Source organism: Bos indicus x Bos taurus, chromosome 21, assembly GCF_003369695.1.
Source record: "Bos indicus x Bos taurus breed Angus x Brahman F1 hybrid chromosome 21, Bos_hybrid_MaternalHap_v2.0, whole genome shotgun sequence".
Classification (NCBI taxonomy): domain Eukaryota; kingdom Metazoa; phylum Chordata; class Mammalia; order Artiodactyla; family Bovidae; genus Bos; species Bos indicus x Bos taurus.
In genome coordinates this window covers 69,566,229-69,588,924 of record NC_040096.1, presented here as the reverse complement: position 1 = coordinate 69,588,924, position 22,696 = coordinate 69,566,229, and the positions used below count along the sequence as shown (strand labels likewise).

The following is a 22,696-nucleotide window of genomic DNA, read 5'->3' as shown; positions in this document are numbered from 1 at the left end:
CTGTTCCCCTTCTCCACCTCCCGTTGCTGCCAGCCTGGTCTCCCCAGATGCAGCCCCAGGTCACTGTCACCTGCAGCTCAGAAGCCTCCTGTCCACCCCTGAACTTGAGGCAAAGGCAGACACCACGGCAGGCCAGGGCCAGCTCCTCACAGCTACCCCAGGCCCCCTGCCCACCCTGCCTCCTGGGCCCTGGTCCACCTACGAGCTCCCTGTGCAGAGAAGGGACAGCGCCACCTCCTCCAGGAAGCCTCCCTCTGTGTGGGAGCCGCCCTGACACCCACGGCCTCTGGCCTTCTCCGCATCACATCGCCTCCCCATGGGCCTGCCCAGTACCCGGTGCTCCTGGGCTGGGCGGCGCCAGCACCGAGCAGTTCAAACATCCAAACCTCCACCCTGCTGGGAGCGTGGCCCCACCTCACTGCTCCACGCACTGCCCACGTGCATGCGTGCTCAGTCGCCTCAGTCGTATCCAACTCTTGCAATCCTATGGACTGTAGCCCGCCAGCTGGCAGGTACCCAGTCACCTCAGGGGCCAGGCTCCCCAGCCCCGACCCCTTCCACCTGGGCTGCTGACAGCTGTCTGTGAAGCAGGCCCAGAAGAGGAGCTGCTAGAGCCTCACGCCCTCCCAGGCCACCCACTGCTGCTGGTCCCAGGAGGATGGCCCTGCTGGGGATGGGCACCCTCTGCTGGCAGCCCAGGGGGCCATCCTGGAGGGCCACTCTGCCCTGTCCCCCAGACCCTCCAGGTGGCCTCTTGGAGGCTGGGCTGGGCCAAGTCACCCCAACCAGAGGTGACCTCCAAGGGTGAGTGTCCTGAGGAGGGGGCAGCCAGACGTCCTCCCAGGCCTGTTTTCGTATCCCCGGGCCGGTGGCGGCTATCTGGAGGGCTACAGGGAGGGCGCAGGGCCCGCCTCCCCAGCACCCGCAGGAAAGACTCCGGAAGACAAAACACTGGGCTGAGTCGGCTCTTAGAAGGGCGGCGACCTCGAGGCCGGGGCCTCCAGAGCCACGTTGTGCCAGAAAGGCTTGCTCCGGACCAGGAAGGCTTGGAAGGCGTTGGTGGACTCGGAGGACCTCGGCGGGTGGGGAAAGAGCACGTCCTTGTCCACGTCCTCGGACACCAGCTGGGTCACTATCCGCGCGAGGTCCTGCGGGGAGGGCGGGGTCAGGGGCGGGGCCGGACCAGGTCGGGAGGGGCGGGACCCGGCGCTCCCGCGCTTCCCCGCACCCTGCCGGAGGGGGGCGCCCCCGCGAGGCCCAGCTTCTCGCCGCGGCCCAGCTTCTCGCCGCGGCCCAGCACGGCCAGCCTCCGGCGCTCATCTATGCTGACGCTCCAGCGGCGGCGGCTCCGGCGCCAGCTGTCCTGCGGCTCGCACACCTGGGGGGATAAGGCAGGGGTCTGCGCCGGCCCCACCCGGGGTCCCGCACCCGCCAACCCTCTGCACCCGACAAAGGGCGGTGCGCTCAGCCACCCCAGTGCCGGCGGGCGGGCAGAGCTTCAGCTCGTGGCTCGGGCAGTGCATGGCTTTGCTCAGTGGCTCAGCACCTGGACACCCAGGCCAGCACCTGCCCTGCTTTCCTGCGCGTGGGTTGTCCCTCTGGATGCTGGGGGCTGTTACAGCACAGGTCGTGGCCCTCGGCTAGTGCCTGTTCCTGGCTGGGCACAGTCTGCCCACCCTCTGGGGAGGCCCCCAGAACAGGCAGCCAGACTGTGGGTGCCTTGAGAAAGATGGGCCCAAAGGTCAGCCTCCTCCCAGGCCCCTCTGAAATGCCCACAGAGAGGCATTGGGGGAGATGATGCTCAGGGCTCCACAGGCTCACAGGACAGGCCGGGAGGCATCCTGCAGGACCCGCACCCCACTCCTGCCCAGGTGGGCTGTCTCTGAAGGGCTCCGGAGCCCCTCCCGCTCTGCCCAGTCAGGGGCCAACTGGCTGCCTCCCTGCGGGGTCCAGGAGGTCACCCTCTGGAGTGCCATGGCGGCTGGGGTAGGTGCCAAGCTAAAAATAAAAGGAGGATTAAGACAAACTCAGTCCCCATTCCTCAAAAAACTAAAAATAGAACTACCATATGACCCAACAATCCAACTTCTGGTTATACATCCAAAGGAATGGAAAGCAAGTCAAAGAGATATTTCTGCACTCGTGTTTGGAGCCACACTGTTCACAGTAGCCAACAAGTGGCTGCAACCACAATGCCCATCAGCGGATGAATGAATCAGCCTCGTGTGGCCCGTCCATACGACGGAGTATCATCCAGCCTTAAAAAGGAAAGACACTTTGCATAAGCTGCAACATGGATGAACCTCAGAGACATGGGCAAAGAGAACACAGGTCTTGTGTAGTCCACTCGTGTGAGCTACCTGGAGTCACCAGATTCGCAGAGTCAGAACACAGCACCAAGGCTGCCCGGGCTGGGGGAGGGGCGGGTGTGGTTTAACCGGGACAGAGTTTCAGAGCGGCAGGATGGAAGCCGCTGCAGGCTTCACAGTGAGGCGAGTACAAGCAGACTGGCCCAGACGTCCAGTCTCCATGGGACAGAAAAACCCAAACGAACTTCTTGGCCAGCCCAGTGCTTAACACTACTGAACCTTACACTTCAAAATGGTCAGGATATGGTGGGGGGAGTGGACGCTTGGAGCCAGAAACACACACAGAAGGAAGATAGTGTGAGCAACACAAGGGAAGGGAGCGTGGACAGGCCCAGGAGGCACAGTCAGCAGGAGGAGCCAGCCCTTAGATTTTGGACTTCTTGCCTCCAGACTGCAAAACAATATATTTCTGTTATTTAAGCAAAAAAAAAAAGGAAAAGAATAAAGTGAAGTCCCCAGCCCCTCTTCCCACTCTGCACCAAGAACCCTGGCAGCCTGGCTAAGCACCCCCTCCACCTATGAGAGGGGAGGGGTCCTTTCTGGGGAAAAAGACCAGCCCCAGAGAAGAGCCCTACAGAGCCGGGGCGTCCAACGCAGAGCAGCCAGAAACCTGCCCGATCACCCCACGAAGTTCGCAACTGCTGGTGGGGCTGCCCTCAGCACACGGAGCCTCCAGCCAGCCCACGGGCCCACCCCTGGGTGCAGCCAGGGCAGCCCCCATGGTCTGAGAAACACAGGGGAGAGCCACTGGCCGGGGCCTGAGAGGCTCCGACGGGAGTGGGAGGAAGCGCGCCACCTCCCCGCTCCCGCCGCCTCCTGGACGACACGGACTCATGAGACAGAAAGAGGACAGAGCAAAGAGGGGCTGCTGCGAGGGCAGTGACGAGCTCTTCAATGTTAGAATGTGGCGTCGGAACCAAAGCTTTCGTAGAAGACTGGGGGGTGGGGGTGGCCTGCCGGCCCGCATCGCCCCCTGCCCCGTGACTGACGCCCACAGCGCCTTTAGGCGTTGTCACAGGGGTTCCCTGTGATGTGGGGCGGGTCCGAGGATGCTGGCGGCGCACGGGGGTGGCCCATGTGGCCTGAGGGGGGCCTTCTGTGACCGTGTGTCCACCCGAGCACAGCCTTCCCGGGGAGCCCTCCGGTGGTGAGATGCAGGGGACGCACCAACCCGCCAACCTTGGCCTGTGAGCAGACAGACAAGTCTGCTGTCGAGTCGTTTGTCACAGAGCATCATCACAGCAAAGGCCAACAGGACCCACAGCAAACCCCAAAAGCCAAGGGGAGGGAACGCGAGGAAACGGGAGAATCAGACATGCAGGCCCAACAGCCAACAACAGCTTTCAGAGAGAACAGAGGGGCCGCGCAGACACACGCACACACAGACACGCGCACATGCACACGGGCACGCACACACGGATATGCACACCATGGGCACACGCGCACATGGACACGCATGCATGCACACGGACACAGACACGGACACGAAACACACACGGGCACGCGCGCATGCACACACACACACGGACACGGACGCTCACACACATACACGCACATGCGCACACGGACACGCATGCATGCACACGGACACGGACACACACACACAGGCACGCACACACACACACTGGCACGCGCACACACATGGGCACATGCGCACACGGACACACACGCATGCACACGGACACGGACACACGCGCACACACAGGCACGCACACACACACGGGCACGCGCACACACATACACACACATGCGCACACACACACATGGACACGGACACGCACACACCCCACAAAGGGGCAAGGCTCCAGGCTGGAAGGGTTCCTACAGGACGGAGAGAGGAGACAGTGGGGGACATCTGAGAACCAGGCAGAGAGAAACGGGCACATGTGGGGGGTGAGGAGTCCCCAGGGCCGGGAGAGCCCACGGCCCCAAAGTCCTGCGGGAAGGTGGCTTCCCGCTAGAAGTGTCCCCACCCAAGCATCACTCAGCTGTGCAGGCAGAACAAAGTGTCTTCAGCGACGTCCAGTTGGAACTGAGCACCTGCGGGGCCTTCTGAGGAGCTCCCAGAGGCGGGGAGGGGCCCAGCCCACCCTGCGGGAGCGAGACCCGGGGCCTGGGGTGCCACGCATTTGTGAGACAAGGCCACAGCTGTGCTGGAAGTCTGGGAGGGATCAGAAGATGCAGAAGGGACAGGAGGGCACCATCATCACCTCCAGGAGACACAGGAGCTGTCTGAGAGGTGACGCTCACAGCGGAGGGAAGCTGCCCATGTTCGGCTCCGGGCCAGGGTCGCTGGGGAGCAGGCGCGCGGCAGCAGGACCTGCGGAGAGGCAGGTGTCTGTGGGCGGGGAAGACAGCAAATGCGTGTCCCCAGGGTGGGAGGCTCCACTGAGCCCTCCGGGCCGGTGGGCAGCTCTTCTCAGCTCTGTGCTCACGTGGGATATCGAGAGTGGCGCACAGCTTTACGAGGAGAGACGGGCATTACGGACTGGAGCGACCTGACGGCACGCACGGGGGCCACGTGCTCACCGACGGGATCACTGTTACCAACAGCGGCCAAGCCTCAGGCCGTGGGCAGGAGACCCCTCGTGGGCCCGCCTGGGAACCCGCACCAGGAACTCCCACAGGCACGGAAGCCGGAGCGGAAGGGGACCCGATTCTCAGGAGGGGACAAGAAGGACTCCGGCCAGCCACGAGGGAGGCCAGCGCTGCCTCTGAGGACACAAGGCAGCTTTAAATGCTGGAAAATTAGGGAAAAAGCCATGGAACAAGAGACCGAGCAAATAATTCAAGAAGCTAGGAAAACAAAAACGAAAGAGGTACTCTCAAAGTTTCAAAACAGAATTAGGAAAGACTGGTGAGTAAATCAGAATGAAAAAAAAGTACAATGACGTGATCGAAAACTGGTTTTTTGAAAAACCATTAAAGCAGAACGACTCTTCCTCACGTCGTCAACTCCACCTTCGTCATTTTGCCGATCTTTCCGTGTTTAGTGCCCATCTTCTTCTCCATTAAATATTCGTTTACACTGGCTGCGCCCAGTTTCGGCTGTGGCCTGTGGCGTCTATTAATAGAGCCCTGGCCAGGGGTCGAAGCTGGCCCCCCGCACGGGAACACACAGTCTCAGCCACCGGACCACCAGGGCGGTCCCTGCTGCTTCTTAGTGAACTGTGTATGTCCACAGACTCAGTACACTTTTCTCCTCAGTTTTAAAAACTGTTTTCTCTTTGCTCTGAAGCCTCTCTTCACACGTTTGGATGGGAGACATTCGTATGTTCCAAGTGTTACAGGCATTCCCCAGCCCGTCCCACGCCGCCCTTTGTCTTTGTGCCAGCCTCACACTCAGCAGTCAGGTTTGTCGGGGTTTTACTCTACGGTCTGGCCTAGCCTGGGCATCTCCCCCTTGGACTCTCACCACGGCCCCCTTTCTCCGGGCATTTCTGGATTGGTTTAACTTGCAGCTCGTGTGTCTGTGTGTGTCTGACGGGTTGGGGGATCTTCTAGATGGATGGCCGGTCACCCACCCCAATGCTATTCACTGAAAAGTGTGTCCCCACTGGGGATTAAATTCCCAGATTCAGCCTGGGGTCCGTGTCTGGGTAGTCTGTGCGGGCTACGGGCCTCCTGGCCAGCGTCCGTCCCAGCGCCACACGACTCTGCTCAGAGCAGGCGAGCCAGGCCCTGCTCCTGTTTTGAAACTCTTGCCTGGTTTCTCTTCCAAGTAAAAAAACTTTAAATCTTTATTTTTCAAATGGTGGTGTTACTCTGCAACGATGCTGTTTCCTTCTGCACATTTCTGAGCCCTGAATAGAGGAAGCCCCTCATGCGGGCACCCCACTGTTTGCTCCTCTCCCACCCGCCCTGACCCTGGAGCCCATGGTCACTGGCCGAGCCTGGCAGCGACAGGCCTCTGAACTAAGGCAGACCGTGTGCCGCCTGCCCCTCCCGCCCGGGAGAGCGCCCCAGGCCCCCCGCACCGGCTGCGTGTGGGCGGGGCGGGGGGCGGGGCCGGTTGCCGTTTTCAGTCCACTCTCACGACGGCTGCCTCTGACTCGACTGAGTCTGCCGCCCCTCCTGCCGCTGTGTCTCCGGCTTTGCTGGCCTTGCCCGTGTCAGGGCCTTTCTCTGCCCCCTTCCTCTGGCTCAATCGGGTGTTGTTTCTAGCCCATGTCCCCTCCACTTGTTCAGAGGCGCTCACTTCCCAGTCTTGTGATGCCACTGAAACTTGTGGTGCCCGCTCACCCAGGTCTCCAAGGGCTGCTCAGTCAGCACCAGGGATCAAGGACTGACCTGCCAGCCAGACCGGGTAGGCACCTTCTCCAGCTTTTCTTGAGTTTCCTTGTGACTGCAGCTCTCACTGGTGTCTTGGAATAACCTCAAGAGGCCCTGAGCCAAAGCCACCCAACTAAGCAACTCCCAGTTTCCTGATCTATAGAAACTGGGATGAGAATATTTATTACTGTTCTAAGCTACTGATGCTGGGAAGGTTGAGGGCAGGAGGAGAAGGGGACGACAGAGGACGAGATGGTTGGATGGCATCACTGACTCGATGGACATGAGTTTGAGCAAGCTCCAGGTGTTGGTGATGGACAGGGAGGCCTGGCGTGCTGCAGTCCATGGGGTCGCAGAGTTGGACACAACTGAACTCAACCAGCTGAAGCTGCTGGGTCCTGGAGATTTTCCTTACGCAGCAACAGATAACTAATACACTGCCAGAAACAAGCATACCTTTGAGATACAATTTTCAAGATTCATGAAAACTGTTTTTTAAAGTTGGGATTGTCCTGAATTATTCATTTTGGGGCAGTCTGGCAGGTTGAAAACACTAAATCTTCCCACGCAGTGACATGGTACAAACTTTCCTTAGGAGTTCTCTGCCGTTGAGCCACATTTTACAGTGTCCTTTGTGTGGGCATCGAACAAGAACAAGAAGACTTATTCCTAGAATTTACAAACCCTGGTTCCTGTTGCTAAAGTGAATGGATCCTCCTTTCTACTACATTTCCTGGTTGGTTATTTTTAGTGTACTAGAAAACTAGTACGCTTTGAACAGTGATCATATATCCAGCCTTCTTGATTAGTGATCTTTTATTTGAATTGGCCTGCATGGACTTTCTAGGTAGATAGTATATTGGCTACAGATAGTGACTGCTTCAATACTTTGGCCCCCTGATGCAAAGAGCCGACTCACTGGAAAAGACCCTGATGCTGGGTAAGATTGAAGGCAGCAGGAGAAGGGGACGACAGAAGATGAGACGGTTGCATGGCATCACCAACTTGATGGACACGAGTTTGAGCAAGTTCCAGGAGCTGGTGAAGTATAGGAAAGCCTGGCATGCTGCAGTTCATGGGGTCGCAAAGAGTCAGAGACAACTGAGCAACTGAAGAACAAACAGCAAATGACTGCTCATCTTTGCTCTTTGGGTCTTTCCACGGCCCGTTCCACTCCCCCGACTTTGGCGCAGGCCGCATGCGCTGTCTCAGCGGCATCACAGTGACGGCCGAGCTGCGGCTTTGGGAAACACGACCACGGTGGGCTCTCGGCTCCCCTTCACCAGGTTACAGAAATGTCCATTTCTTCCTACCTATTAAGAATGGATAGTTTTTATTTTTTTCTCCTAAGGAAGGAGACTGGAATATATCAACATTATTTTTCTACATCCATTGAAATAATCATGTGATCTTCCTTCTTTTGCTAATGAAGAAAATGTTTTTGCTTAAAAAAAAATATTTTTGGCCACACTGTGGGCATGTGGCTCCCCACCCAGGGATCAAACCCTCGCCTCTTGCAGTGGAAGTGCAGAGTCTTAACCACCGGGCCACCAGGGAAGTTCAGTGAACATAATTAGGAGATTTCCAATCACTTCATCCATGGGCCACAGTTTTCCTGCATTCATGCAAGTCCGCTTACTCAGGGCATGCTCGTTGAGCACCTGCTATGTGCCGTGTGCCCTCCTGGATGCCAGGGGCAGGGCTGAGGGCGGGGCCCCTGCAGTCTTGCACCAGGCTACCCTCTGTGGTCGTGGAGTTTGCCGTGTGGTTGGATTTACTTCTGGACTTTCCAACTTGTGCTTCAGTCAGAGGGCATCGCTCCACTCCTTTCCCCGCCTCGTCAGCCGGCACGGGTGCCAGGGTGATGCTCTGGGCTGTGAGGACCGCGTCAACGCAGAGGACTCGCTTCTTGGGCGTGGGGACACCTACCCACGAACCCTCATTAGGGAAGATCCAGGCTCACTTTAGAGTTTCCTTTGCTCTTAGTCTCTTCAGGGTCCTGAAAAGCCCTCTGTAACATGGATTCAGATCAGCAGGGTTCAGGGTCTCTGCTATCTCCCCACCAGGCGAGCCTGCACGGTGACGTCCCCGCCCTGTGCGTGCTGCCGGCCAGGGGCTTCGGGGCCCGATGGCCTTGGCTGTGCTTGGGGCAGCCGAGTCGCCGCAGGTGAGGGGGGGCCTGTGCCCACTGCAGGGAGACCTCGCTCGCCAGGCCCTGCCAGTGGAAGGGCTGTCCTGCCCCAGCCTGGCTTCAGGCACGCGTTTGGTTCAAAACTGGGACAGTAACCACGTGAGAACATGCACAGGAAAGTGTATTTTAAAACCTGGGAATCTATGATCCAAAATGAGCAGTGCCATACTTGCTCCCAGTCTTTCCCCCAAGAAACCGCGTTGATCTGGTCCCGGGCAGGCTCCTCGACGAGCCCACACACCACGCAGGGCCGGGCTGTGTGACCAGAGCCTCAGGGCACAGAGTGCTCCCCCGCGATGCTCCCGCAACCTGCTTTCGAGACATCTCCACGTGGGCTCCCGGGGCTCGTCCCGCGAGTGGCACTGCTGTGCTTGCAGCACAGGAGCCGCGGGAGCCCTCACCCGAACCACCCCCGCTCTGGGGAGGGACACAGGCGGGTCTGGGCCGCGTGCGCGCTCCTGCGGGGTGGCTGGAGTCTGGCCTTCTTCAGGCCCGGCCTGGGCCGCCCCAGGGCTCTCTCGTCCGAGGGGCGCCGGCTCCCCGCGCGTCTTGTCCAACACTCTGGCCTCTCGCATCTTCATCAATTTATTTCCCTGATATCAAATATCTTTTCGTTTTCTTTCTGGCTCCCTTTCTGTGAAAAGCCTGTGCATCCTGGGGACCATCTGCCTCTCTTGCAGGCATGTGTGCGCGTGTGGTGTGCGCATGCGTGATGGGTGCGCGTGTGGTGTGCGCATGCGTGATGTGTGCGCGTGTGTGCCCACGGTCCGCTTGCTGTCCGCTGTGTCAGGTGCCCCTCTGAGCCTCACGCGGGTCCTTTGTCTGGGGGTGGTGCTGGGGCAGGGATGGACTTCGGGCTTCCTCGCGGTCATGCTGTTTCCTCTGCAACCTGCTGGCCCCGGCTGCCCAGGGCATCCATCCAGCCCAGACTGGCCCCGAGCCCTGCAGGGCCAGCTCGGCCTCACTCAGCCTCTCTCCTGTCCTGGAACTCGCGCTCAAGTTCACCTCGGCCTCCAGCCCTAATTCCCCGCCCACCATTCATCCGAGCCGCTGGGCTGTGTCCTCAGTTAACTCCCCGGGGCCACCCCATTTACCAGCCCTTCCTCCTGGGCGGGCACAGACTCCAGGAAGCTCCACCTCTGGGCCTGGGGGAGCTTCTTTGGCTTCCCCCTGCTCCCTGCAGACAGCTAGACTACATGATGCACCATCAGATGACCTCTTGTTCCTTTTCTTTCCCTCCCTTTATGTTTTGTTTTTGGTTTTTTTTTTTTACTGTGATAAAATGCGCGTAACGTAAAATCGACCACTTTGACCATCTTTAAGTGTACAGCTCACTGGCATAAGCACATCCAAACTGTTGTGCAACCGTCACCAACAAGATGTCCAGGACTTGCCATTTCCCCAAACCGAGACTCTGTCCCCACGAAACACTCGCTCCCACTCCTCCCCCAGCCCCTACCCCACTCCTCTACTTTCTCTCTCTGAAGCTGACCCGAGGGACCCTGTGCGTGGGCCCGTGTCTGTCCTCCTGTGTTCTGCGAAATCTCGCTCAGCATTGTGTCCTCAAGGCCCACCCACGTTGTGCCGTGTGTCACAGTGTGCTTCCTTCTGAGGGCTGAGTTATGCTCTGCTCTGTTTTCACCGCCTTCATCTGTCCAAGGACACTTGGGTTGCTTCTAGGTTTTGGTTACTCTCCACTGCATCCCCCCGGGAACGTGGATATACAAGTATCTGTTTGTTTCTCTGCCTTGGATTTTTTTCAGCTATTTACCCGGAATTGGAATTGCTGGATCACACCATACTTCTGTGCTCCACTTTCTGAGGAAACTCCGTCGGCTGCATCATTTCACACTCCCTCCAGAGCACGAGGTTCCAGTTTCTCCACACTCTTGCCAGCACTTGTCCTTTTTAAAAATCGTTACAGCCATCCTAACAAGACTCAGGTGGTGTCCACTGCGTTCTGATTTGCACTGCCCTGGCCCTGGGCCTGGGACTAAGGCCGCTGAGCCTTTTTTTCGTGTGTTCGCTGACCATTTGTGCATCCTTGGAGAAGTGTCTATTCAAGCCCTTTGGCCATTTTTGAGTCAAATTCTTGGTTTTTTGTTGTAGTTGGGTTTTAAGGGTTCTTTAACTTATATGCAGAGTACATCATGCAAAATGCCAGGCTAGGTGAATCACAAGCTGGAGTCAAGATTGCCAGGAAAAGTATTAACCTCAGATATGCAGATGATACCACTCTAATGGCAGAAAGTGAAGAGAAACTAAAAAGTCTCTTGATGAGCGTGAAAGAGGAGTTAAAAAGCTGGCCTGAAACTCAACATTCAAAAAACTAAGATCATGGCATCTGATCCCATCACTTCATGACAAAGAGAAGGGGAAAAAGTGGAAGCAGGGACAGATTTTATTTTCTTAGGCTCCAAAATCAGTGTGGATGCTGACCCCAGGCAGGAAATTCAAAGCTGCCTGCTCCTTGGAAGGAAATCTATGACAAACTTAGACAGTGTATTACAAAGCAGAGACATCACTATGCTAACAAAGATCCACATAGTCAAAGCTATGGTTTTTCCAGTAGTCATGCATGGATTTAAGAGCTGGTCCATAAAGAAAGCTGAACGTCGAAGAACTGACGCTTTCCAACTATGGCGCTGGAGAAGACTGCGAGTCCCCTGATGCTGGGAAAGACTGAAGGCACAAGGAGAAGAGGGCAACAGAGGATGAGATGGTTGGATGGCATCATCGACTCAGTGGACGTGAACCTGAGCAAACTCCGGGAGAGCTAATAGAGGACAGAGGAGCCTGGTGTGCTGCAGTCCATGGGGTCGCAAAGGCTTGACTGGAAAGGTCACCTCTACTTCCATGGTCATAGGTCTCCCTGGTGGCTCAGATGGTAAAGAATCTGCCTGCAATGTACGATAATCAAGTTCGATCTCTGGATGAGGTCTGATACCCTGGGGAAGAGAATGGCTACCCACTCCAGTATTCTTGCTAGGAGAATTGCATGGACAGATGAGTCCGGAGGGCTACAGTCCATGGGGTCGCAAAGAGCCAGACATGGCTAGGCGACTAACACTCCACGGCCAGAGGGATCTGTCCAGGGTTTCTTCTACCACTTTAAAAAAAATTATTATTTTTTTTATTTATTTGGCTGCATTGGGTCTTAGTTGCATCATGTGGGATCTAGTTCCCTGACCAGGGATCAAACCTGGGCCCCGTGCATTGGGAGCACAGTCTTAGCCCCTGGACCAGCAGGGAAGTCTCTAGCATTTTTATGGTTTTATTTTTTGTACATTTAAAACTTTGACACCTCCATCCTGGTACTCAGTGAGAGGTATGCCTACAAGTTCTTCTTCTAGACAGCTACACACCGTCTCAGCATTCACCAAAACATCCATGGGCCTTCCCCAGTGGTCCAGTAGTTAACACACCATGGTTCCACTGCAGGGGCACCAGTCCCACCCCAGGTCAGGGGACTAAGATCCTGCACCCCCCACGCCCCCCTCCATGGGTTTGAGATGCCATCTTCAGTTTACACTAAGTGTCTGCACCCACTGGAGTAAGTTTCTAGATCTCCTATTCAGCTCTGTTGTTACTCATGACACGACAGGACACTATAGTTTGATAACTGAAGTTTTATGATATGAATTCACAACTGTTAGAGCTACACCTACGCTTATTCTTCCACGTGACCAGTTTGCCCAAGAAGAAAGGGACGATGTAGGTTTACCAGTTTGTACCGTTACTGAGAGTGGGCTGTGAAATGCCGGGGAGAACCCTCTGTGCCAATGAGTTGTGCTCTCCAAGAACATGGTGTCTTCCCATTACCAAGTCTCTTGGTAACGCTCTGTGGTGTTTTAAAGTTTCAAACAGGTCTGCGTTATCTCCTGTTAAGTCTATTCCGGTTGTCAAACGTGCCTTTTTCACTCGTTTGTCTCCCAGCATCTGTCTGCGAGGGCTGCTTATTTCCAAGCGGTCGCTTGCACCCCCTTCCTGGACCATCTGCTGTGGACGGGCTCCAGTGCACCCCCCGCACCAACGGGGCGCAGGCGCGTCTCCCACGGTGCCGGCTCCGTGCCCCCTGCTCGGCTGCTGGGCCAACACTTCTGAGAAGGTGCAGGCCACGCTGGGGACGGTGACCCACCTCCAGCTTTGCTCTGACCCGCCTGGCACTGTGGCTCTTCTCTTTTTTTTTGTTCCAGGTGTCTTGCTCTCTTTCACGATAGAGATCTTCTCAGAATGTCTGGTGCCCTCAGCTGTTCCTCACGTTTACCCCAGGGACTAAGTTGATAGCAACATTGGCGGGCTGGGCCCTGGCCGCAAGGGCAGCTTCCTGTTTCAGCCGCCCCCTACCGCGCAGCTGGGAGCTGACCCCTCTGTTCTGCCCGCCCCATGGCCACACTGGACAGGGGTCACCATCTCCTCTGGGCCGGTCATCCAACCCAATCGGGTGCCGCGGGTTCTTGCCTTTCTCAGGGTCCTCTGCAGCCATGTTGGTGGGCCTGCTGGGAGGCGAACGGGCACAGGTGTGCCTGGCCCTCTGTGCGAGGCCCTCTGTCTGGGGACCCTCGCTGGGGGGGACTGTCTCCTCAGACCCGGGCCTCAGCCTGAGGAGACCGCCCTGTGAGCATGTGTCCCCCAGCATGGGCTTGGGCCGGGAAGGCCGGAGAAGAAGGGACTGGGAGGCTGACCTCTGTCAGCCAGGCTCGTCCCTGAAAGACGATGACGTCCCGATGTGGGGAGACTGGAGGAGGAGCTTCCCTGCTGACGGCACAGCAGGGAGGGACAGAGAGGACGGACGCAGCAGGACAGTCAGAGTGAGCAAGCGCACCCTCGAGGCCACAGCCAACGGCTGACGCTGCCCGCGGCCGGGGAGCAGTAGAGAGATGAGGCAGGAGAGCACAACAGGGCGGCCAAGGCTGGGGGACCCTGTGGGACTCCCTGCCCCCAAGTCAGAAACCTGGCAGTCTGTGGAGAGGGGTCTGCACCGCTTCTCTGCCTCCCCCAGAACCCCCTCCGCTGTGCCGCCTCCCGGCCTCGTCCCCATGCACCCCTCCCCCACAGCCACCTCCACCTCTTGGAACTGCAAACGCAGGAGGTCACCCCTCTCCAGGCGTCGTCCAGCCCCTCCGTCCGCAGGGCCCCTCCCAAGAAGTCCTCGCCCCTGACAGGCAACACGCTTGTGTGTTTATGTCTTAGATGGCCTGTCCTAAGAAGCTGGCCTCATAGAAGCCAACATAGAAACCAAGCAGTGGCTGGCTTCGGGCGGGGGCGCAGCTGGTACGGCACCTAGAGCCCGCTTCCCTCCTCTACGGCCTTTCCACAGAAACCCGGGACCTTGCAGACACCCCCACAGACGGGTCCAAACACACGGCTGCACGAGCTCCACTGGGCCTGGCCTGCCTCAGCCTGGACCCATCAGGCCTGGCTCTGACCCTGAAGCACAGGGAGCTGTGCGGAACTTCTGGGGCCTGGCTTCCTTTGCTTGGGAAGCTGCCCGGGGCCAGGGGAGCAGCGGCCTGTGCACGCGGGGCTGCACGGTGACCGGACAGCGGCCCACCTGGCCGGCTGGGGTGAGACGGGTTCCTCCACATTGGGGCCAGCACCAAGCAGGGCCTCCAGGAACGTTTCAGTCCTGACTTTGGTTGACAGGTCTCCTGCTGACTGCCCGCCTACCTGGTCAGTAGGACACTGTCCCGGCTGTGCACAGAGCCTCCCCCGACCAGGCGCCCTCCACGTGGCGGCAGCCGGGGTTGGGGTGGCCCGCAGAGGTGGACCGCCCACGGCTGTGGGAGGCTGGAAGGGGCGCGCCCACCTTGGTGCCCACCCAGGGTTCTGGGGAGAGAATGCTGACACTCTGCGTGGCCCCCAGTCCAGCACCTGCTTGTTATCAGATGCCCTCTGGCCCTCCCCGGGCTCCAGAGGCCCTCTCTCCACCCACACTCGCCCGCCAGGACCCAGGTTTACAGAGAGGAGCCCCCTCTAGCTTACCCAGTCCTCAGTCTGCGGCTCCTGCTGACTGCTGCTCTGGGCACCTGGTGGGCCCCAGGCCATCGCTGGGCTTGGTGGCCCCGAGGGCTGCCCCTTCTCCTGGGAAGGCTGCTCCTTCTCCTGGGAAGGCTGCAACTCTGCCTTCTTCCTCAAGAGAACCTTAAGCGAACACTCCCTGCTGTCCATCTGCAGCCCCCTGGGTGGCTGGCCTGCACCTCTGGGGCGAAGTCCCCACAGCTACCTGGGCTCCTCAGGCAGAGGAAGGTCACATTAGGGTCTGCTGAGCTCAGCTTCCAGCCATTGGCCAGACAGTGCTGGGTGACCTCAGCCAGTGAGCCCCCAAAGGGTCCATCCCCTAGGGTGTCCTCGGTCCCCCTGCTCCTGCATCCATTTTTCTCCACATGGTCACCCCAGGCCAGGGCAGCTGCAGCCATCGTCCTGCTCCTGCCCCCGCTCAGGCTCCCCAGGAACGTCCCCTCTCCTACCGTGGCTCCAGCTCCTCGGATGGGCAGCTTCTGGGGACTCTGCCTGCGGGCAGAACGACCAGGGGAGAAAGGAGGGGCCCCCCGCAGCTCTCCCCGCCTTGTTCTTTCGGACCCCTGTGACCTCACCTCGACGCCAGGCCACACCCCAGGGCCCAGGATCCGTGCCCTTCACCTGCACGACTACGCGTGAAGGGGCCGCAGCGGACGGCAGCCCGCCCGTCTCCACTCCGCGGAGGGATGGCAGGGCAGGGGTCAGGGAACAGGAGAGAGGGTCAAGGGGAGGGAGTCATGGGGTGCAGCGACCGTCGGGGAGGCGCGGGACACATCGGGGGCACGAAGACAGGGAGAAGTGGGGTACACACATGGCGGGGTACACACGCTGTAGGGAGGGGCGGGGGATGGGTGGGTCCGCTGGCTTCTGTAGGGGTACCCGGGGGAGGGGATGAGAGGAGGGGGCGGGCACACTGGGGGCGGAGCGGGGCGGGCCCATTGTGGCGGGCGGGTCAGAGGGTGGGGCCCACAGCGGTTCCAGAAGGCCCGAGAAGGCGGAGCCGAGCCTAAGGAAACTTCCGCTCGACAGCTTCCGCCCGGCCGCTTCCGCTTCCGGCTCGGGGCGCGCCTGCGCTCTGGCCTCAATCCTCAGGGGCCGGCCGGGCTTCCGCTGTCCACGCGGACGCTGTCCCGCCCCGGCGTCCATGACCCGGAGCTTCATCTCGGGGCCGCGCGGAGTCCCGGCCCCGCGTTGCCTGGAGAGGCACTCCTCGGGGATGCCCCCAGCTGTCCGCGCCCCGACCCCCCGGTCCCCTTGGGTCCACGCGGCGTGTGGGGGCCTCGGAAGGTCGGCCTGCGGTGCCTGGACACCGGGCGGCGCCCGCGCCTGGACGGATGGAGGGGCGAGGCTGCTCGAGAGGAATCACACAGCAGGCGAGGGAGGGCCTGGGAGTGCTCCCCGGGTTTATTAGTGTCGCATCAGCACCTTAAAATAGTCCACGTGGTCACATACGTGACAGATTATAATCTGTTTCCCAAAACGCTATTTACATTAATCCTGTTTTCCATTAAAAAAAAAAAAAAAAAAGCTAGCAACACGTACATCCTAGAAACCAAACAACGCACAAAAACTGGACGGGGTCTGCAGGAACGCAGCGGTGCCCCTTGGCCTGCAGCGCCAGACCCAGGGAAGGGGCCCCTAAGCCCGGCCCCTGAGGCCTCCCCCAGGAACTCAGCTTCCTCTCCGCCACAGGATAGGAGGGGTCTCTAGAAGGGGATCAAAGCACACATGTAGGGGTCAGGCAACTGGCCTCTGGGAGCAAGCGGCGCAGTCCTGTCATGAGGAACGCGTCCTGGGACGAAGGCCAGGCAGGTCTTGGTATCTGCCAGCGAGGACAGCGCAGCCTAGCTGGCCCTGGCCGCTCTAATCCTGCCGCCCCTCTCCTCCCTGAGCTGCGGCCATGACACTCGGGACACTGGCCTGCGTGCCCTGAGGAGACGGTGACCCTAGGGACTTGACACAAAGAGGGAGAAAGCAGTGGCCTGGATACAGGGCTGGAGCTGACCTCCCATCTGGCCTGAGTGAGGGTGGAGCCTGCCCATACTGTGCCACAGGCCTGTGAGGAGCCTGGCCTTGCCTGAACGAGACGAGTGGCTTAGCATTTGAGTCCCAGTGACCTCTGGTCACCCAGTGGGCGGAGAACTCCTGCTCTGCAGGGGCTGCTCCTGTCCTGGGGGTCACGGTCTGGGCCCTGCACTCCTCACAAGCTGCCCCAACACTGCCCTCCGTGCACTCAGGGCTGCGCCTCAGTCACAGGCAGCTTTGGCTTCTGAGTCATCTTCCTTTGAGGGACAAAGTGCTTTTATCTGTGTCCTCAAAACAGCTCCATGAGGTAGGCAGGGGAAGTGTTTACATCCCCGATTAGATGATGGGGAAACCAAGGCACCGGAGCCCAGGTCTCTAAGTGAGTCATGGTGGCTGGGGCTGTCTGTATGACCTCCGGGGCCCAGGAACAGTGTGGCCTGCCCAGGGTGGAGGTGCTGGGTGTCTCCTGCTTGGTATGAAGACAGCTCACAGCTGGATGGGACGGGACAGCCCCTCTCGGCCCCTTCCTCTACAACTAGCTCTGCAGCTGGAAAGCCGAGTCAAGGGCATGTCAGCCACACCTCCTTTTGAGTGTGACCTCTGAAAAGGAAACTCAAGGAGCAGTACTCAGGGCCCTGAAGCCAGTGGTGGCAACGAGGGCGGGGAAACTCACGGGTCCCAGGCAGCTGCTGGGTGTAGACACAGGTGGACACTGCACAAGCTGTCCAAGGGTTCCTCCGCTCAGTGGCCTACACTCTCACCCAGGTCCTTCCCATCCAAGGACCCTGGTCCAAGGGCATGCTCAGATCTGTCCACCTGCTAGACCCAGGGCTCTTGGCCATGGACACTCACACCCTGAACAGCCACCTGGGGGAGGAGGTAAGCAGGTAGGTCACAGGTAAGAAAAATGGACTGTCTTCCACCCCCAAGGGGGACCCTTCCTTGCCACGGGCTGTTGGAAGTCCTGTCCTCCAACAGAGCGGGGAAGACCTGCAGCCTGGCTGCGTTTGGCACTGTTTTTCTGAGCGCAGCCCGTGTGTTTCTCAGCCCTAGAAAACTGGGCTCAGAGCCCCTGGGTGGGCACCCCGGGCCTGCAGCCACAGTGGCCAGGTGGAGAGGGTGGGCTCTTCCTGGGGAGTCCTGGGGGCAGGGCTGGGGCTGAGCAGGAGGACTGGAAGGGACCCGGGCCTCGGGTCAGGACAGCCACTGCCTAACTGCACAGGGAGGGGGATGGCAGGGTGCTCCACTCACCCCCAACTCCCTGCGCCCTGGGGACCCAAACCCCAAATCCCTTGCTCTGAGGAGCCTAGCCTAGACAGGCGGGGCCCCGGCTGCACCCATGGCTCCAACGGGGCTTGAGCCCCTACGGTTTGGCCACTTGCCTGAGCCTCACTGGCCACATTAGTGGTGCAGGTGACAGACACCTGACTGCCTGGCCCAGACACCCCCAGTCAGCAGGCGGGGCCGGTGTTGGGGCAGGCGGTGGAGCTGAGGCGGCAACTTTGTTCGGGGCAGGATGACTCGCAGAAGCAAAGCGGTGCCTCGGGGGCAGCGAAGGGCGCGGGGAGCGGGGGTGGGACCGGGGGTGGGACCGGGGCGGCACGGCTGGCTCTGCCTCAGTCCTCAGGGGCTGCTGGGATTTCAGAAGAGCAACGTCTGTTTGGCAGCTACATTATAACATGTATTTAAAAGCATTAAAAATATCCGCTACTATAAAACCTCCACTGCCCCTGACGGCTGGAGTTCATTGGGATCCAGAGTGGGCGGCGGCGCTGGGGCCCTCTCGGCTGGTGGGCGGGGGGCCCAGGGCGGGGCTGACTGGCCTCTGTGTTCCGCTCAGGACGTCCCTGACAGAAGGCTGGCCCCCCAGCTCGCTGCCTGCGCACAGGCAGCCTGGGGTCCACGGGGCCACCCGCAGGACCCCCGCTCCCTGAGGAAGCAGAGTAGTCCTGGCTTTCAGAAAGGACAGGACACGAAGGCAAGAACCCTTCTTGCTGGGGGGACTGGGTGGGGGTGGGGGGGTAGTCCTGAGGCCAAAACACACCTTCCGTGATCCCGCCTGCCCTCCCACCCCCGCCAGGACATTCTGGTTAATAAGCAGAGCAGTTATGGGCTCCCGGTGGGGGCCGCCCCGTTAGTCTCCAGGTTGTGAGCGCGTTCATACTTAAGACTGTTTCTCTCTGGGGTTTTAAGGGTCTGTCTCTGTGGTAAACTGAAGTGTGAACAGAAAAGCAGCTGGGCCCTCCCGGCCGCGGCCATCGTGGGGCTGCAGAGCAGAAACTGGCACGGCCCCCCGGCAGGCGGGGCTAGAAGGTGGACTTGGAGTGTCCGAAGATGCAGATGGGGAAGTGCTTGACGTGGGAGGACCACTGGGCCGCCAGCTGGAAGAACTTGACGTCGTTCCACTCCACGCCGTCGATGAGGACTGTGGGGACAAGACCGCCTGACCCGCCTGCCCCTAGCTGCAGGCCGCGGCCGAGAACAAGGTGGGGGGTGCTGACACCCGTGGGAACCCCCAGGCTCCCGGGAGACACTCGCTGGTTCTCACCGGCCCTGCGGGAGGAGGTCGCGGACCCCCAGCTCCCCTCCTGGCCTTCCTGCCGCCTGCTCCCACCCCATCCCCATGGCCCGAGAGCCTCTCCCCAGCCACCTCAGGGGAGCTGGTGTCCACAGCCTGTCTGCCTCGGAGGGGTCTGCAGACTGGGTTTGAAACACCCTCCACTTAAGCCAGAAAATCAAGAGAAAGGCTGGCTCTGGGCCACTGTAGTCAAACCCAAGCCCACGGCAAAGAGAGAACTCGAGAGCTCCGTGTTCTCAACCACTCAGTCGCAGAATATCTTCTATAAAAATTCTGACATAAAGCAGAAAGGACTGAGAAATTATTTCTCAGAATTTGAAAAGCCACTCCACACACACAGGTGGGCTGGCCCCAGTGTGCTCTGAGCGCAGACTACGTAACATGACATCACAGCCAAATAAGCATTTCCGGAGGGGAACTTCCACAAGCGGCCCCGCCCCGCCCCGGTTTACTTCCGTTTCCTGTTGGACACAGGCCCCGCCCCAAGCCGCGCCCACTGATCACAGGCCCCGCCCCCGCCCGCGGGGGCGCCTCGGCTCACCCCGCAGCATGTTCTGCTGGTGCTTGGCCGTGCAGATCAGGCGGCTGATGCCCTCGATGCACTGGCTTTTGGACTCCACGTCCTTGTCCTTGGTTTTCTTGGGCAAAAACATCACTAGGAGGAAAGGGGGCCGTGCTGTGCTCCTGCTGCTCCTTCAGGGCTGGGGGCAGCGCAGGCTGTACGCTCCTCTGGCCCTCCTTCCACGCTAACCCTGACCGCCACCACCCGCCCGCCAGCGGGCCCTTGCCCAGGGGTGTGGGAACGAAGCGGCCCCCAGGCCCGACGGTCAGCCCGCCTCCCCTCCTCACCCTTCTTGTTCTTCTCCTTGGTGACCACGGTCATGGACATGGTGGGCGTGGCCACGGCCTCGCCGCTGCTGGGCAGCCTGCTGACCTGGAGAGACCGGAAGGTGCACTTGAGTGTGTTTTTGGTGGTGGGCGAGTCCTTCTTCTCCGCGTCTCTCTTCCTGTCTGCAGGCTGAGCTGCCGTCCAGTAATCCACCTGCAGCCCCATGAGCTCAGCGCCGACGCCCTGGCTGTGAAAGACGAGGGAGGCTCACCCCTCCGTCCTCAGGAGGGGACGGCAGCACCCCGGGCTGGCATGGCAAACGGGTGCCCTCTGGTGCCTGTGCTGCCCGACGTCGGGGACCACCTCTGTTTGGAGGGCCCAGGCCAGCTGCCCCTCATAGGTGCAGGCCCCAGGGGGTCCTATGGTGGGCCTCCCCGACCCTGTGGCAGTCCTGTCTGGGTGGGTTCTGCTCAGGAGAGCCCTGAGGACACCCGAGAGGGGCTGCCAATAACCACACCCACTGTATCCCAGGTCTGCTACTCACATCCAAGTTTCCAAAACTCCCTGTGTCCAGAGCACCCTATATTTATAGACTCTGTAGTTCCGGCCCCAGGAATGCAGGGGGCCAGGTGGGGAGACATCAGGCCAGGACTGAACAGTAGGGCACCCCTGTTCACTTGTCTGAGTGAGCCCTTGTCGACACCACTGTGTCCCCTGCAAGGCTACCCTGACCCTCTGCTTCCAGGCAGCCTGGGGTGCGGTCAGGGACCCCAAGGAACCATCTGGTTCTCAGCCCCATCCCTACTGTGCTCGGGGCAGCACTTCTGCGTGGCTGCGTTTACCTGGGGGAGGACAGGCCTCCGCTCACCGACGGGGAGGAGGGCGGGGTGGGCGAGGCCTCCTTGGCCGCAGGAGACGTGGACGGCGGGGTGGATGAGAGCACGCTGGAGCCCGAGGGGGCCGCGTCATCTGAGTCACCTTAGGGGAGGAGTTGGGGGCGGTGCTGAGCTTCCCCCACGGCTCTGCTTGGGCAGCTCACGGCCCTCTGCACCCAAACATGGCAGGGAGGCCAGGCAGCTATGGGCTGGGGGAGCGCGTGTGGGAAGCCGGAGGACCCCCTCCCCCAAAGCTGAGCAGGAGCTGTCAGGCCTCAGGGACAAGGGAGGCCACTCCTGGTGAACAGAAGCCCTGCAGCAGACAGGCACCGCGGCTGCCACCCGCCACACCCCCGCCGCCGCCAGCCCACCCCAGCCCGGGGCCTGGAGAACGCAGTCACCTGACGCGGCCGAAGACGGCTCCACTATCCCCACTTTCACCACCTAGGAGGCAACAGGAGCTTCTGAGCGGGGCCCCAGACCCTGGTAGGGACCTGCTCCCCGCCGCTGCCCACTTGCCACATCCCCCTGCCCCGCGGAACTTCTGGGGCCGAGCCGGGGCCGAGCTCCTCAGTGCGAGGGGCAGAGCTGGGCTCACGGGAGCCACCGTCCATGTGGTCAGCTGTGCCACAGGCCCTGGTGAAGGCCCCGCCCTCTGCAGATGGTGTGTTTGGGAGACGCCCTCGAGATGCAGCCTGCTTTGGCCATCCTGCAGTCCCGGGATGAAGGCACAGGCCCCAGAGGCCCTGGGCTGCCGGCCAGCTGGCCACTGGCCTGGCCCTGACCTGTGACCAGCGTTCAGGATGCATATGGCCTCCGGCAGGAGAGGAACCCTCTCCCCTTGAGTGAACCTCTCAGGTCTCACACCCTGGCCTCAGCAAAATACACGTGCGTGTGACTGGCCAGGCACAGGCAGCGGCGAGTCAGGTGCTGGAGCGAGGGCGCCTGGCCCAGCAGGGCACCAAGGTGGCTCCAGGGCCTGCTCCATTTCCCCATGGGCTGCCAGGGCTCCCGGCCCACGCCGACCGGGTGGGAGCTGTGTCAAGTGAACGAGATCGCGACGACGGCCACGGCCTTGGTCACACGGCGGCGGCTCACGTGCAGCCAGCAGGACAGGCCCGGCGGTCACCACAGTAGCTTCCGCAGGACAGCCCCGGACGCGCTCCCTCCCAGCACAGCCAGCAGCCACCCCTAGCCTGAGCACAGCGAGCGGCCTAGAGGCCCTGCCACCTGCCTGGCTGCCGCGTGCCTCTCCCAGCAGATGCCCTGGCTGGAGACCCCAGTGGGGCCACAGGCCGTGGACACACAGCCGGCCGTCAGGCGGCAGCCCTGGCTCTTTGGCCAAGGGACAAAGTAAAACCTTCCAACTTACAGGCCACGCTCCAGCCAAGCAAGCCTGCCCTGAGGCTCCCAGAGGACAGAGGCAGTCCTCTGCCCCAGACCCCAGGAGAGGCCTGTCCTGAGGACGGCCGGCCCTGGGTGGCCCCTGAAGAGCCGAGCCTGACGCTGATCCCCGCTGCCCAGGACAGAGCTGAG

The 22,696-nt window shown here is 60.3% G+C and overlaps 2 protein-coding genes across 11 annotated transcripts in view; both read right to left on the bottom strand.

Annotated features, from left to right (window-relative positions):
* Positions 1-949: 949 nt before the first annotated feature.
* TEX22 (testis expressed 22) lies at positions 950-15,895 on the bottom strand. 3 transcript variants are annotated; one of them, XM_027521956.1, is made up of 4 exons: positions 15,303-15,895; positions 14,818-15,058; positions 1,229-1,378; positions 950-1,148 (listed from the first exon to the last, which is right to left on the bottom strand). In XM_027521956.1, the coding sequence occupies exons 2-4, from the start codon at positions 15,001-15,003 to the stop codon at positions 969-971; spliced, it is 516 nt and encodes a 171-aa protein (XP_027377757.1). In that variant the 5' UTR covers positions 15,004-15,058; positions 15,303-15,895; the 3' UTR covers positions 950-968. The 3 variants fall into 3 exon arrangements, with proteins under 3 accessions (XP_027377757.1, XP_027377759.1, XP_027377758.1); XM_027521958.1 differs by having other exon boundaries at positions 15,475-15,866; XM_027521957.1 differs by having other exon boundaries at positions 15,429-15,863.
* Positions 15,896-16,228: 333 nt separating this feature from the next.
* The window catches only part of PACS2 (phosphofurin acidic cluster sorting protein 2), a 64,240-nt gene continuing 57,772 nt past the window's right edge, over positions 16,229-22,696 (bottom strand). For 6 of the 8 annotated variants that reach the window (XM_027521942.1, XM_027521946.1, XM_027521943.1 and 3 more), the window contains 5 exons: positions 21,562-21,604; positions 21,128-21,263; positions 20,306-20,532; positions 19,998-20,111; positions 16,229-19,303 (listed from right to left, as the gene is read on the bottom strand). In XM_027521942.1, the coding sequence (XP_027377743.1) occupies positions 19,185-19,303; positions 19,998-20,111; positions 20,306-20,532; positions 21,128-21,263; positions 21,562-21,604 (639 nt within the window). In that variant the 3' untranslated portion in view covers positions 16,229-19,184. The remainder of the gene's footprint in view (positions 19,304-19,997; positions 20,112-20,305; positions 20,533-21,127; positions 21,264-21,561; positions 21,605-22,696) is intronic. The other 2 variants (XR_003507559.1, XR_003507560.1) reach the window with 1 other exon arrangement.